General features: G+C 34.6%; 1 protein-coding gene across 9 annotated transcripts in view; it reads left to right on the top strand.

Moving 5' to 3' along the window:
- LOC142350926 (uncharacterized) overlaps positions 1–16,894 on the top strand; it is a 137,720-nt gene that overhangs the window by 47,162 nt on the left and 73,664 nt on the right. For all 9 annotated transcript variants that reach the window (XM_075402951.1, XM_075402949.1, XM_075402948.1 and 6 more), the window contains exons 10-11: positions 16,070–16,171; positions 16,570–16,706. In XM_075402951.1, the coding sequence (XP_075259066.1) occupies positions 16,070–16,171; positions 16,570–16,706 (239 nt within the window). The remainder of the gene's footprint in view (positions 1–16,069; positions 16,172–16,569; positions 16,707–16,894) is intronic.

Genomic DNA, 16,894 nt, shown 5'->3' on the forward strand with positions numbered 1-16,894 from the left:
TAGCTTCTGAAGTTTTTGGTGTGCTGTGGGTAGGGATTTTTGAATGCCTTTGTGATTTTGTTACAATGACGCCAATCGAATTTAAAACTTCTGTTTGTTCCATTCTATTTACGTGTTTCCCTTTTGATTTCTCTGCTCATTTTTCCCACAATTCGATTAATTGCTCTCAAACGAAGGTTGTAGCAATTATATTAGTCCTGTGGGTCTTTTTTTATGCGATTTTTTGCTTGACCGATTTTTCGTCTGACGCTTTTTGACTTTTCGTCCTCAAAAACGGGATAAAAAGGTAGCGCCCAGCGGGCATTAAGTGCTCTTAGAGCCTTTCAGCTCTGTTTCAGCTCAAACTGTTTTGGAGACTTATACTTATGGTGTGAAGGGCGGTTCTTAGACGTTGAAGACAACCCCACTGTTGACCCCCCCCCACCCCTCCCCCCACCGCACTGTTGCCCCCCACCCCAGTGTTGCCCCCAATCATCCTCCGGTGCACCCCCTCTCCCCGCGTCCCATGACTAGCTACTGACGAACAGCCGCTTGCTAAAAACGAAAATTTATACTATTTTGCAGTTTTTTCAAGCTTTTTGAAAATTTTTGACCTTTTTTGTTTTTTTATCGGCCCTAGGTGTCAAGGAACCTCCTCTAGGGATTGATAATTGGTTACTGCATTGTTTCTAGTGGTTTTGGAATGGTTTCAACATTTAAACATCACGAATTTTGCATTTTTTTGACAAAACGTGCAATTTTTTTCAAATTCGACATTTTTTTTCCTTATTCAGGTCTTTCCAGACCCAGGGGCCAGAAAAAATCCTGTGGGGTTTGATACTAAGTTACTGACAAATTTTTAACGGTCATGGAATATTTTCAACCTTTTAATGTCACAAATTTGATAAATTTTGATTTTTTTCAAGTTTTTTTGACGGTTTTTGTCGGTTTTTAGTCTTTTCAGCCTTAAGAGCCAAGGAACTTCCTCTAGGGTTAGAAGATAGGTTACTGAATAGTTTCTAGATTAAACGGAATGTCTTGCACGATTTTAACATCAGGAATTTTATCATATTTTTGATGTTTTGTGCCATTTTTTTCCAATTTTTTTTTAAACATTTAGTCATTATTCAGGATTTTTTTTAGCCTCAAGGGTCAAAGAAGCCTCCGTTAGGGTTTGATAACTACTGTAAAATTTTTGTTGGTCATGGATTAATTTTCTACTTTTTAATATCACAGGTTTTAGCAATTTTTTTTAAAACTTTAAGTTTCTCTAGCCTCAAGAACCACGGAATTTCCTAGTGTTTCATAATATGTTACTGCATAGTTTATAGATGTAATGGAATGTTCTTCAAGATTTTGATATCACGAATTTAAGAATTTTTTAAAAATATTTGCAGTTTTTCATGTTTGATTTTTTTCCGGCAAAAGATGCCCTGGGGCCTCCTCCAAGTTTGATAATAAGCTGCTGAATAGTTTCTAGAGTTAATGGGATTGTGATCAACAGTTTTAATGACTCCAGTTATAGTAATATTTAGATAAAAATTAAACTTTTTCAAATTTTTAGGTTCCAAGCGTATGGATCTTTGAGCCAGTAAAACTATTTCAGGCTTGAAACAGGGATACTGGATAGTCTCTTGAGACAAGGAATTGGTTCTTAAGATATTAATGTCTTAAATTTTAGCAAGATTTTGTTAAAATTTGCATTTTCAAATTTTTTCAATATTTGTCCCTTTCTGAGTTTAACGAGCATTAATGGCCAACGAAACTTTCCAAGTCTCGGAGATGGGTGACAGAACTTTCGAGACAAAAAATGTTTTTGATTTTTTTATTGCGAAGTTGAAATCTTTTTTTTTAATTTTGCCTTTTTCAGTTTTTTTTCTGTATGATTTATTTAGAAGATTTAGTTAGAAAACTAGAAGTTACAGTGTCAAATCCAATCATGCAATGTATTCCTGTCTCCTTCTCTCTCTTTCGGTTGGGGTTCCTTTCCTTCTCTTTCTAGTTCACGTTTTATCTCTCTCACTCGTAATGTCACCTTTTCTGATCCTCATTAACAATGAGTTAAAGTAGAAAGTTTTTTTTAATCATAAACGATCTAACAAGCACTTTTAGGAAATTGCTCTCAAAAGCAATTTGTAGCAAATATATTAATCCTGTTTGTCTTTTATGCAATTTTTTGCTGGGCCGATTTTTCGTCTGACTCATTTGACTTTCGCGTTCAGAAACGGGATAAAGAGGTAGCGCCCTGAGGTCACTAAATCGTGGCTAGCTGTTGACGAAACCAACCACTCGCCGGTGGTTCGAGAGCAATTCGCCCGACGTTAGTCGGTTATGTTTGTAATCTGTATTCATTCTAAGGTTGTGTAGAGTGAATATTTTCATAGCGTGTTTTTTTGCTAATGATTCTTAAAATACTAAATCTTGTTTTTAGATTTTTGTTCAGTTTTGCGCACATAGTGTTCGACGTTGTACACATGTGTACACACATGTTCGAAGTTCGTCTCAAAATACTAATTGTGGCATCTCAAGCAATTAGTTTAAAAGTTATTTACCTGTTTTTGGTCTTTTCGACCTTTTTATTCTTTTTGAGACTACAGTTCAGCAATTTTCGGCAATCTGCCAGCTACGTTTACTTTTGTAATCAGAATGTTTTCGTTTTTGAAGATTATTCTTTTAATCGGTCTTTTCTCTGTGCTAAATTCACTGTTTCCTCTGACGCTTGCATTGAGTTCAATGTTTGTAGGCAGTTACTCAGGATTTCTGCATTCTATATCATCAACTTATTTGTTTTTGCTATCAAAATTGTTACCTTTTTAATTGCTCTCAAACGAAGTTTGTAGCAATTATATTAGTCCTGTCGGTCTTTTTTTATGCGATTTTTCGCTTGACCGACATTTCGTCTGACCTTTTTGACTTTTCGTCCTCAAAAACAGGTTAAACAGGTAGCGCCCAGCGGGCATTAAGTGCTTTTAGAGCCTTTCAGCTCAAAGTGTTTAGGAGACTTATACTTATGGTGTGAAGGGCGATTCTTAGAGGTTGAAGACACCCCCACTGTTGACCCCCCCTTTTGACCCACCCACACGCCCCCCCACCGCGCTGTTGCCCCCCACCCCCAATCTGCCCCGGTGCACCCTCCCCCCTTCCGTGGCTAGCTATTGACGAACAACCGCTTGCTAAAAACGCAAATTTATTTTTTGCAATTTTTTCACGCTTTTTGAAATTTTTAACATATTTTGATTTTTATCATCGCTAGGTGTGAGAAAACCTCCTCTAGTGTTTGATAATAGGTTACTGCAATGTTTCTAGTGGTAATGGAATGGTTTCAACATTTTAACATCACGAGTTTTAGCAATTTTTTGACAAAACGTGCAATTTTTTCAAATTTTTTGACATTTTTTCTTTATTCAGGTCTTTTCAGACCCAGGGGCCAGCAAACATCCTAAGAGGGTTGATAATAAGTTACTCAAAAATTTTTATTAGAATAGTTTTTCAACTTTTTAATGTCACAAATTTCTGCAGTTTTTTGATAAAACTTGCTTTTTTTCAAGTTGTTTTGAATTTTTTTTTTAGTTTTTTTAAGATGTTTTGAGCCTCAAGAGCCAAGGAACCTCCTTTAGGGTTTGAAAATACGTTACTGAATATTTTTAAGCTTAAATGGAAAGATTTGCAAGATTTGAACATCACGAATTTTAGCATGTTTCTGATATTTTTAGCCATTTTCCAATTTTTGATTTTTATGCTCTTTATTCAGATTTTTTGAAAGCTCGAAGGTCAGAAAGCTTCCGTTAGGGTTTGATAATAAGTTACTGGAAATTTTTTGTTGGTCATGGATTAATTTTCATCTTTTTAATATCACAAGTTACAGCAATTTATTTTTGTAAAACTTGCAATTTTTTTAAGTTTTTTAAAAATTTTTGTCATTTCTTAGGTTTCTCTAGCCTCAAGGGCCGCGGAACTTCCTCTAGGGTTTGATAATATATTACTGCATAACTTAGAGTTGTAATGGAATGTTCTTCAAGTTTTTATAATAATGAATTTAAACAATTTTTTAAAGTATTTGCAATTTTTCATGTTTTATTTTTTTTCCGGCAACAGAGGCCCTCGAACCTCCTCAAAGGTTTGATAATAAGCTGCTGCATAGTTTCTGGAGGTAACGGAATGGTAATCATTTTTTGTGACTCCTGTTTTAATAATTTTTGGATAAAATTAACACTTTCAAATTTTTGGAAAATTTTTATCGTGTTTGAAGTGCATGGATCTTTATGAGCCTGTAAAACAATTTCTGGCTTGAAACAGGGATACCGGATAGTCTCTTGAGACAATGAATTGGTTCTTAAGATATTAATGTCTTGCGTAATGTCATCATCTTCTTTGCGTAAGGTCATCATCTCTGATCCCTTTTATCAATGAGTTATAATTGAAATGTTTTTTATCATAACTGATCTAACAAACACTTTTTTTAGGAAACCATTGTTAATTGCTCTCGAAGGCAATTTGTAGCAAATTTATCAACCCTGTTTGTCTATTATGCAATTTTTCGCTCGGCCGATTTTTCGTCCGACCCATTTGACTTTCGTCTTCAGAAACGGGATAAAGATGTAGTACCCTGAGGTCACTAAACCGTGGCTAGCTGTTGACGAAGCCAACCGCTCGCCGGTCGTTTGAGAGCAATTCGCCCGACGTTAGTCGGTTATGTTTCTTTTTAATGGCTCTCAAACAAAGTTTTTAGCTATTAAGTTAGTCCTGTGGTCTTTTTTAATGCAATTTTTTGCCTGACCATTTTAAATTTCCCTCAAAAGCAAGATACACAGGTAAAGCCAGGAGGGATTAAGTGGCTGAGCAATTCGCTTGAAGACTTATGCCATACAATTAAAAGTTTGACCCCCTCTCATCAGTCACATCCCCAACTCCGGCGTCCACCCATCCACCCTCATACACATGGCTATTTGAACCCCCTCTTTGTCTCTTCCAGCTCTTTGTCTCTTCCAGCTCTTCCAACCCTACCCCCTCGCTTTATCGGTTGACCCCCGTCTCTGTTCTCGCACCATAATGCTGACATCCTTAAACGCTAGCTGGCTACTGTTAACGCCGAAGCCCGCCGGTCGCTTGAGCAATTCGCCTTATATTAGTCGGTCGTTTTAATGTTTTTCAATCCTTTTAAAGTATTCAGTACGAACTGCTCGTTTGGAAACAACATGCGTCAGCAATGTGTAGTGTCTTGGTTTTATTTTCTGGTTTAATGGCGCTTAGATTGGCAATCTTATTTGGATCATTTTATATTTCAAGATGATTAATTGCTCTTGAAAGAAGTGCATAGCAATTATTGTAAACGTGTGTGTCTTTTTTAAGCAAAATTTTTGCTTGACAATTTTTTTCTTTTCGAGTGACTTTTACGCCCCTGACTTTTTGCGTTTCGCGTGATCTTAAATTCTCTCTCAATCACAATTTCAAGCAGCTGAACTCAATTGGCGGCAATTTAATACTAAAAGTCAGCTGAAAAGTGCGTCGTAACTGGTGCCATTTTTTTAAAACTTTAAATCGTAATAGTGGTATATGTTAACCTCTAATGTGGTTATTTGAAGCCCATTGATGAACTTCTTCGTCCCATTTAGGCTCCCTCTCCCCCCTCCTCCCCCGACTGAAGCAGGCTGCATTTCATTAGAGCTCCCACAAGTCGTTCGAGAGCATTTCTTCCGACGTTTAGTCGGTTATGCTTTTTCTTTGTCAATGAGAAATCAAATTAGGGTAGTGATTTAGGTCAAACTGGAAAAATGAAGGGAGCAATAAGATGAGTATTTTTAAGCGTGAAATTTCGATCTACTGTTCAAGGGGACTGCGAAATTGTTATTTGAACAAAATTTTCGGTTTTTGAGGGACTTCTTTACTTCTGCTTTCAATGCTTTTGCACTTGAGTTTTGGCGGCTGTTTTGAAAAGTGGCACACGTTTTCCAATTATGGTTAGATGCATTTGTTGAACTTTTAATGAGGCAGCTAATAGTTTTTTTGGCTTTCGAAATTTTTGTTTTAAAATATAGTACTTATAATAGTACTTTTTGTGCATCACCATTATTTGTTGATTTTGTTGTCTCATCATTTTTTACCCTAAGGAAAGATCTCTTTGGATTTATTTTGAGACTACATTGAATAATTTAATGTTTTCGTTTTCATTGCTGAAGATTTTAATGACTTTAATACTGTGGTTTTATAAGTTTTTTTTATTTTTTTCTAAAAATTTTGCCCGTTTTACTTTTTGTAGTCATAGCACTTATTCTTACTTGTTACAGGTCACATCGGTTACCTCATGGTTCTTTTCAGTTTGTTTGTGACTAGCGATTCTCGTTTTTGATGTGTTTTTTACTAAAATGTTAGTTAATTCCTTGGTTTTGCTCTTATTTAATTTTTTTACCTAATCCAAATAACGGATTTTATCGTCCCCTGTTGTCACAGAATTTTATCTTTTAATGTTTGTTTGCAGCTAATAGTTCTCATATTTAAGCAACTTTGTTTCCAAATAATTGCTCCGAAGTTTTGACTAATTCCTTTGCTCATTGGTATTTTCATCTCTTTCGCAGTGTAATCAATAGAAGAATTTTTGATTTTTAACGCTAAATAGTATAGTGTTCTTAAAGATTTCTGTACGATTATTCTGAGAACACATTGCTGCTTTTAAGATACTAACACTAACAACATTTAGTTTTTTCGACTCCGATTGAGAACTTTGACAGTATTTGTTTTTCACGTGTTAGTTACGCGCATTTAATTTGTTCTAAAACGAAGTTGGGTGCAATTATATTAGTCTTGTGGTCTTTTTTTGCAATTTTTGTCTGATCCATTTGACTTTTCGCCCTCAAAAACGCGATAAGCAAGTAGCGCTCAGAGGGTATTAAGTGACCGAGCAGCTCTCTTAGAACCTATAGAATACTAGTAACTTAGTGGCTATTATTTAAGCGCTTTCTACAACACAAAGGATTTGGATTGTATTGGTGTTCTGTCTTTTTTAAAGTTTACGCTTTTTTTTTGGCTTTTTCACCTAAATGAGAAGTCAATTTATAGTGGTGATCTTAGTCACGCTGAAGTTCTAAAGGGAGCGAAAATTAGAATAGGTTGATTTTTTCAAACTACCTTTAAAGTGGAGTCAGAAATTTGAGTTAGTTGCGCCTAAATGAAATCGCTAGAATTCATCAATGGGCAGCAGAAACTTTTTATGGCTTAGAGTTAGAATATTTGATTTTGCCCTCTTTCAGAAATCATTTTTGATGTCTTATCATTTTGTATCATCAATGACAGGTCTCATTGGTTGATAATGAGAAACGATGGAATTTAATTAGTGGCATGAGTTTTTAGTAGTCGTTTTTTGATTTTTACTATGTCTTTAAAAAATAGATCTGATATTTTAGCTATGCTTGTTTTTTTTTGTTCTTCTGGTCAAATTGCTTAATCTCAATGGTGTCATTTTAATTGTTCTCATTGTACATCTAACACGGCTTATTTTTTGCCAGGTCAAAGCTAAATCAATTCTTTGGATTGTTATTCAGGACTTGTGCTGCTATGTTTTTTAGTTCATTTTACCTTTTGGTCACGTTTTTCGTTTTACCTAAGTTTTTCATACGATTTTCACCCTTGACTTATGTCTTACCTCACTCACTGTTTCAACTGAATGGATTTAAAATTCTTTCACGCAATTCTTTTAAAGTATTCAGTACGAACTGCTCGTTTGGAAACAACATGCGTCAGCAATGTGTAGTGTCTTGGTTTTATTTTCTGGTTTAATGGCGCTTAGATTGGCAATCTTATTTGGATCATTTTATATTTCAAGATGATTAATTGCTCTTGAAAGAAGTGCATAGCAATTATTGTGAACGTGTGTCTTTTTTAAGCAAAATTTTCGCTTGACAATTTTTTTCTTTTCGAGTGACTTTTACGCCCTTGACTTTTTGCGTTTCGCGTGATCTAAAATTCTCTCTCAATCACAATTTCAAGCAGCTGAACTCAATTGGCGGCAATTTAATACTAAAAGTCAGCTGAAAAGTGCGTCGTAACTGGTGCCATTTTTTTAAAACTTTAAATCGTAATAGTGGTATATGTTAACCTCTAATGTGGTTATTTGAAGCCCATTGATGAACTTCTTCGTCCCATTTAGGCTCCCTCTCCCCCCTCCTCCCCCGACTGAAGCAGGCTGCATTTCATTAGAGCTCCCACAAGTCGTTCGAGAGCATTTCTTCCGACGTTTAGTCGGTTATGCTTTTTCTTTGTCAATGAGAAATCAAATTAGGGTAGTGATTTAGGTCAAACTGAAAAAATGAAGGGAGCAATAAGATGAGTTTTGGCGGCTGTTTTGGCGGCTTTACTTCTGCTTTCAATGGTTTTGCACTTGAGTTTTGGCGGCTGTTTTGAAAAGTGACACACGTTTTCCAATTATTGTTAGATGCATTTGTTGAACTTTTAATGAGGCAGCTAATAGTTTTTATGGCTTTCGAAATTTTTGTTTTAAAATATAGTACTTATAATAGTACTTTTTGTGCATCACCATTATTTGTTGATTTTGTTGTCTCATCAGTTTTTACCCTAAGGAAAGATCTCTTTGGATTTATTTTGAGACTATATTGAATAATTTAATGTTTTCGTTTTCATTGCTGAAGATTTTAATGACTTTAATACTGTGGTTTTATAAGTTTTTTTTATTTTTAAAATTTTGCCCGTTTTTGTTCTTTTTGTAGTCATAGCACTTATTCTTACTTGTTACAGGTCACATTGGTTACCTCATGGTTCTTCTCAGTTTGTTTGTGACTAGCGATTCTCGTTTTTGATGTGTTTTTTACTAAAATGTTAGTTAATTCCTTGGTTTTGCTCTTATTTAATTTTTTTACCTAATCCAAATAACGGATTCTATCGTCCCCTGTTGTCACAGAATTTTATCTTTTAATGTTTGTTTGCAGCTAATAGTTCTTATGTTTAAGCAACTTTGTTTCCGAATAATTGCTCCGAAGTTTTGACTAATTCCTTTGCTCATTGGTATTTTCATCATTTTCGCAGTGTAATCAATAGAAGATTTTTTGATTTTTAACGCTAAATAGTATAGTGTTCTTAAAGATTTCTGTACGATTATTCTGAGAACACATTGCTGCTTTTAAGATACTAACACCAACAACATTTAGTTTTTTCGACTCCGATTGAAAACTTTGACAGTATTTGTTTTTCACGTGTTAGTTACGCGCATTTAATTTGTTCTAAAACGAAGTTGGGTGCAATTATATTAGTCTTGTGGTCTTTTTTTGCAATTTTTGTCTGATCCATTTGACTTTTCGCCCTCAAAAACGCGATAAGCAAGTAGCGCTCAGAGGGTATTAAGTGACCGAGCAGCTCTTAGAACCTATAGAATACTAGTAACTTAGTGGCTATTATTTAAGCGCTTTCTACAACACAAAGGATTTGGATTGTATTGGTGTTCTGTCTTTTTTAAAGTTTCCGCTTTTTTGGCTTTTTCACCTAAGTGAGAAGTCAAGTTATAGTGGTGATCTTAGTCACGCTGAAGTTCTAAAGGGAGCGAAAATTAGAATAGGTTGATTTTTTCAAACTACCTTTAAAGTGGAGTCAGAAATTTGAGTTAGTTGCGCCTAAATGAAATCGCTAGAATTCATCAATGGGCAGCTGAAACTTTTTATGGCTTAAAGAGTTAGAATATTTGATTTTGCCCTCTTTCAGAAATCATTTTTGATGTCTTATCATTTAGTATCATCAGTGACAGGTCTCATTGGTTGATAATGAGGCGCAAAAGAACCTAATTAAAGGTTCGAAATAATAGCTTATTAGTTTCCATGACTTTGACACTTTGATACAATTTTTAATTTAATTTGTGTTAGTTTTCGAATTTTTTATTTATTTTTGTAATTTTGTTGTCTTATCGTTCATTCTCATTAATAACAGGCCTCATAGGTTGTCAATAGGGGTTATTTTAGCCGATTAAGTCGTTTTTGTTCAAAACTGATGCCTTCTATGACGGACATCAATTGTTTTCAATAATATTATAGAATTTTTGAGTTTTGCTAGTTTTTCGTAACTTTATTATCTTATATCTCTGTCTCATTATTGACCCTTTTTATTGGTTTCTGAAAGATTTTTTTGTTTAAAATCTTTTCAATTCATAGCTATTGACTCATACGGTGCGTTTTTCTAAAAAAAACTTAGTGAATTTTTGAATTTTGCAAGTATTTATTGAACTTATGGCTGTCTTATCACTTAACCTCATTAATGACAGGTTTCTTCGGTTGATAATGAGAAACGATGGAGTTTAATTAGTGGCATGAGTTTTTAGAAGTCGTTTTTTGATTTTTACTATGTCTTTAAAAAATAGATCTGATATTTTAGCCATGCTTGTTTTTTTTGTTCTTCTGGTCAAATTGCTTAATCTCAATGGTGTCATTTTAATTGTTCTCATTGTACATCTAACACGGCTTATTTTTTGCCAGGTCAAAGCTAAATCAATTCTTTGGATTGTTATTCAGGACTTGTGCTGCTATGTTTTTTAGTTAATTTTACCTTTTGGTCACGTTTTTCGTTTTACCTAAGTTTTTCATACGATTTTCACCCTTGACTTATGTCTTACCTCACTCACTGTTTCAACTGAATGGATTTAAAGTTCTTTCACGCAGTGAATTACGCAATGTACTGAATACTGTCAAAGTCAAAAGAGCAAATGCAAAAGAAACGGAATAAAACGGTAGTATAGTTTTAGAATCTAACTGAAACTGCAAACTGAGTTTGAACTTTTTTTGAGACTGAGGAAAAAATTCTGTCAATTTTGATCTCTTATTTTTTGTTCTTCGTTTAATTCCCGATGTGCGTCAACCGCGGCTATTGTCCGGTTTATGATTTTTGGCTACTATTACTACAGCGCCAAATTTATCTTCAATTTCAGAAGAGGATTTCGACCGGACATGAAAACATTTGGAGTTAATATATGAGCATTCTCATATACTTCTGGACTTGCTATGGAAGCTCCAAAACGGAAAAATGTTTTTCTGTCAGTCAGTCAGTCTGTTACGATATTAATAGCTTTTTCGTTATCGGTTTGGTTTTTATTTAGTCTTTTATTTTTGTTTCATTTCTTTTTTTATTAATCCTCTGACGACTCAATGCTTAATTTTTGATGTAATTTCATTATTGTTCCAGATCATTTTGAAAAGCTAGTCGATTTGTTTTAGCTCTATGAAAAATATTCAGGCAATTTAAAGATTATCTGAATGGAAGGAGGTAATGAATTTGTCAGTTGTTAGTGGTGATTACAGTGGTATGAGGCTCAGCAGTAATCAATGGAGAACTAGTTTTTTTTGCATTTTTTTATTTCATCAATTGATCTTCCTTGGAGATTCAAAGACGAAAGCGGCTGTTTTTCGACTGCCTTTTGTCTAGTGTGCATAATGAATTTTTACCGAATGTTTGAAGTTCTTTTGCGCAAAGCTGCATCACTTTATGGTTGGATATGTTGAATTTGCTTTATTATTTTCTCCTGAGGAAGCTTTTAGCATATTTTATGCTGTCCTATTCTGAAAGATTTCTCGCATCAGTGGTTAATGTTGATGACCGTTGCGTATCATGTATCACCTGAAGATTCCTATTGGAAGTTGAGACTGCGTACTGTGGATAGGCGGTTTCACTACTAATACTTATCCTACTATTAACTGGCTAAAATTTGAATTAGGTGAGCATTTAAATTTGGCAAATGCGCGCCGCGATCCGCTCACATTGATTGTGAATCGCATATCTGTAACAGCAACAACAGAAGATAACTTTTTACTATGATAGTTAAATTATTAATTGCTCTCAGACGAAGTTTGTAGCAATTATATTAGTCATCTCGGCCTTTTTTATGCGATTTTTCGCTTGACCGATTTTTCCTCTGACGTTTTTGACTTTTCGTCCTCAAAAACGGGATAAACAGGTAGCGCCCAGCCGGCATTAAGTTCTCTTAGAGCCTCTCAGCTCTGTTTCAGCTAAAACACGCAATTTTATACTAATGTTTACATTTTTTTACAAGCTTTTCATTTTTTGAGTTCTTTGCGGCCTGTGTCAAGGAACCTCCTCTAGAGTTTTATAATAGGTTACTGCATAGTTTCTAGTGGTAGTGGAATGGTTTCAACATTTTAACATTCGAATTTTGACAATTATTTTGATAATTGAAACTCTTTTTTTTTGACAAAACGTGCAAATTTTTTTTATTTTGACATTTTTTCATTCTTTTTTGGCCAGATAACGTCCTTAAGGGTTTGATGGTTTGATAATAAATTACTAAAAAATTTTATTTACCGTGGAATAGCTTTCAATTTTTTAATACAAGTTTTAGCAATTTTTTGATAAGACTTGCATTTTTATAAGTTTTGCAAGGTTGTTAAAAATTGTCGGTTTTTAGGTTTCTCCAGCCTCAAGAGCCGAGGAACCTCTTCTAAGTTTTGAAAATAGGTTACTATATAGTTTCTGAATGCTCTGGAATGTTTTTCAAGATTCCATTACCACGAATTTCAGATTTTTTTTTACAAAACTTGCAGTTTTTAGTTTTTTTTACCTTTATTGTCATTATTCAGGTTTTTCAGACTTACAGAAAATCTCCTTTAGGGTTTGATTATAAATTACCGGAAAATGTTTTTTGGCCATTTATTAGTTGTCAAATTTTATTGTAACAAATTTTAGCAGTTCTTTTATGTTTTGGAATGTTTTGGAGATTTTAATCACGAATTTAAGCAATTTTAAAAATATTTGAAATATGGAATGGCTATCAATATTTAGCAATTTTTTGATAAAATTTTATTTTTAATTGCTCTCAAACGAAGTTTGTAGCAATTATATTAGTCCTGTCGGTCTTTTTTTTACGCGATTTTTCGCTTGACCAATTTTTCGTCTCACGCTTTTGACTTTTCGTCCTCAAAAACGGGATAAACAGGTAGCGCCCAGCGGGCATTAAGTGCTCTTAGAGCCCTTTTAGCTCTGTTTTCAGCACAAACAGTTTTTGGAGTCTTATACTTTTGGTGTGAACAGCGGTTCTTAGAGGTTGAACACCCCCCCCCCACCCCCCAACCCCCCCCCCCCCCACTGCTGACCCCCCCACTATTGCCCCCCACCGCCCTGTTGCCCCCCACCTGACTGTCTCCACCCCCTTCGGCACCCCCGTGCACACTCCCCCCCCCCACCCGTGGCTAGCTACTGACGAACAACCGCTAGCTAAAAACGCAAACTTATACTAATTTTCACAATTTTTTTCAAGGTTTTTGAAAATTTTGTCAGTTTTTCAAGTTTTTTCAGCCCTAGCAGCTCTAGGTGTCAAGGAATCCACTCTAGGATTTGATAATAGGTTATTGAATAGTTTCTAGTGGTAATAGAATGGTTTCAACATTTCAACACTGCAAATGTTTTGCATTTTTTTGAAAAGTTTTGCAAATTTTTTCAATGTTTTTGAAAGTTTTTGTCGTTTTTTAGGTTTATCCAGCCTCAAGAGCCAAGGAACTTCCTCGAGGGTTTAATAATAGGTTACTATGTAGTTTCTAGAAGTAATGGAATCATTTTAAGATTTAAACATCACGAATTTAAGCATTTTTTTGACAAAAATTGCTTTTTTTTTTTTAAAAAAATTTTGACATATATTTTCATTATTCAAGATTTTTCAGCCTCAGGGTTCAGACAACCTCCTGAAGGGTTTGATAATACGTTGCTGCATAGTTTCTAGTGGTAATAGAATGTTTTTCAACATTTGAACATCGCGATTTTTAGCAATTGTTGGATAAAACTTGAATTTTTTTTTCAAATTTTTCAAAATTTGTCATTATCTAAGTTCTTCCAGCCCCAAGAAACCTCGTATAGGCTTTGATAATAGGATACTGAACAATTTTTATTGCAATAGAATAGTCTTGAACTTTTTAATATCACAAATTTTATCGATTTTTTAATAAAACTTATGATTTTTTCAATTTTTTTTTTTAAATTTTTGTCATTTTATTTGCAGTTTTTGAGTCTTTTTGAGTTTAACGATTAATATTGGCCAACCAAGCTTTTTAAGTCTTGCAGATGGGTTACATGACAAAAATCCAGAGGCAAAAAATGTTCTTTGAACATTTTCGTCATTGCGAAATGTGGAAAGTTTTCTTCTGAATTTTGTACTTTCAGTTTTTTATATGATTTAGTTACTAACAAGGCTAGAATCTCATGGAAAAAATTTCTAGTTCTCTCTCTTCCTCTCTGTGTATGTGTGTTGGTTGGCGTTTCTTTCCTTTTCTTTCTCGCTCACGTTTTACCTCGCACTCTCTCTCTCCTTAACTCTTTTGTTGACTTCAGCGGCTGTTATGTGGCGTGATAATATCGTCTATTACCCTAGCCTCACGCCTCTTCAATCAAGCGAAAGCTAACCTCACTAAACAGTGGCTAGGTGCTGACAACCGCCCGCCGGTCGTTTGAGAGCAATTCGCCCGACGTTAGTCGGTTTTCAAAATTTTTGGAAAATTATATATGTTTCAAGTTTATGGATCTTTAGGAGCCATTGAAACTATTTAAAGCTTGAAATATGGATACTGGATAGTCTCTTGAGATAATGAAATGGTTTTGAAGATTTTAATATCTTGAATTTTAGCAAGATTTTGTTAGCTTTTGCAATTGTTTTCAAAATTTTTGGTTATTTTTGTCCCTTTCTGAGTATAACGATCATTACTGGCCAAGGAAAATTTTTACGTCTTGCAGATGGGTTACCTAACAGAACTCCAGAGACGAAAGATGGTTTTCAACATTTTTTTGACTGCGAAATCTGCAAACTTCTCTTTTAAATTTTGCAATATTTTGCAAATTTTTGAAATATGAGTTTTTTTTCTATTTGGTTTATTTACTAACAAGGCTAGAAAACTAAAAGTTGCAGAATCGAATCAAGCCAAAGCTAGCCTCACTAAACCGAGGCTAGCTAGTGACGAATGAAACCGCTCGCCGGTCGTTTGGGAGCATTTCGCCCGACGTTTGTCGGTTTATTGTTAATTAGTCCTCGTTGGTGCTATTTGCGTTTCGTTTGGGTATGCCAAATGGAAGTCAAGTTGCTTAAATCAAAATGGGAAGGCTTTCGAATTGTTTCATATTGTGAGATTGAACCAACGTGGTACTATCTGTGTTGTAATTTGAAAAGAACTCATTTCTGTTAAAAGCTGATGTGATTTTTGCTGTGGTGTAGAGCGGCGGTTTGTCGGATACATAGAGCAGGGGGGATCCTTGATATGCGTTGGCTCATGTTCCGACCCAGCTTACACAGCCTTGCCTTAATTGTCTACCAAGATAGAGATAGACTGACTACCTCCAAAATAATGAACACTAAAACAAACAAAACTAAACTCAACTGTAATGCTATATTGTCAAGTAGGAAAAACAATTTTATCCAGTACATTTTGTTTTTACTAAGCAACAAAAAATAAGATCCAGAAATCAATCGCTAAATACTAACCTAGCTAGATACTTACAAGGTAATTCGTGAGGTAAATAATGTTTGCCTATAGAACTCGTCACATGATTGATCCAACAAATTGGTTATCAAGTCATGCAGATCAAATTTGCGAAAAAATAATGCGGAAAAAGGAGAACTCCAATCGCTGCGAAAAGTTTTGGTAAAAAAATTTCAAAAACAAAATAAAATAAACCTTATAAAAATTTACATTACACGTTTTTGGAAATTGGGACAATTAAAAAAACGACAATTAAAAGAACATTTGACAAAATCAAAGTCTTCCGAAGATTAATGGCGTCCATGTTGAAGAAACACGATTGATGCGTCAGAAAGATGATCAGGCTGATCATTATTTAGATTTAGAGACTGGTCAACAAAAAACAACAATTACTAGCAAGTAACCAAAAGTTCACTATACATTCAACGGAAATCAAAGTAAATACCAATAAGAAAACAAAAACAACTAATTATATGGACATGTGTCACAGTTTTCAGCAGAACAGGCAAAATTCTCAAAAATTTATAATTAACGGTGTAGAATCAAACAATCATTAGTTCAGTTCCCCCAGACCGATTCTAACAACAGTATCTATGCGCTATTAAAACAAATGCATATATACAAACTTTTAGGGCAAGAAGTACGATGGTCCAGAGGTTGATGTGTGGAGTTTAGGAGTCATCCTGTACACTCTTGTATCTGGCTCTCTTCCATTTGATGGTGGCACTTTAAAGGTAAGCGCAGTGTGAAATCAGGATAGCTCGTTATTTTTTGACCATTTTTACCTAGAATTAAAAGTTAATGATAGCTCTGAGTTTTGATGTAGTTTTAATCTGAATTTATTCATTAATAAAAATTAATATATTAGTAAATATAAATTTGCTTCAGCTTGATAATTTTTTGCTGATTGTGATACATTATGATATGATTATTTTGTCGAGGAGCTTCGTGATTTCATTTTCATCAATTTGTTGCTCTAAGGCTATCAAGTAGTAGATTAGTTTCTGAACGATGGTAGACGTGAATCTGTTTTTTTACATATAAGTATCATTAATCAACATGACGAATAACTGTTGCTGCTTATCATTTGCCTCTTGTAACAATTTCTATAATTTTGTGACAATTTTTGTAGGAGCTGAGAGAGCGGGTATTGCGTGGGAAGTACAGGATCCCGTTCTACATGTCAACAGACTGTGAGAATCTCTTGAAACGCTTTCTGGTGCTCAACCCCATCAAGAGGTCCACCCTCGAACAAATCATGCAGGACAGGTGAGTACTCTATGCGTAGAATGATTGATAGTAGAATTGGTAGCATTTACCTGACTGCAAATACATTATGACGCTATAAACAAAAATAAATGATTAAAAAATGGATACGTTAGATCTGAGTTTACGACTCTGCGTTCAGAGATTAATTGAAAGCTCGATTTTTCTCTTCAGTTATTGAACTAGAGAAA

The sequence above is a fragment of the Convolutriloba macropyga genome, chromosome 12 (genome assembly GCF_964194025.1).
Source record: "Convolutriloba macropyga chromosome 12, txConMacr16.3, whole genome shotgun sequence".
Lineage (NCBI taxonomy): Eukaryota > Metazoa > Xenacoelomorpha > Acoela > Convolutidae > Convolutriloba > Convolutriloba macropyga.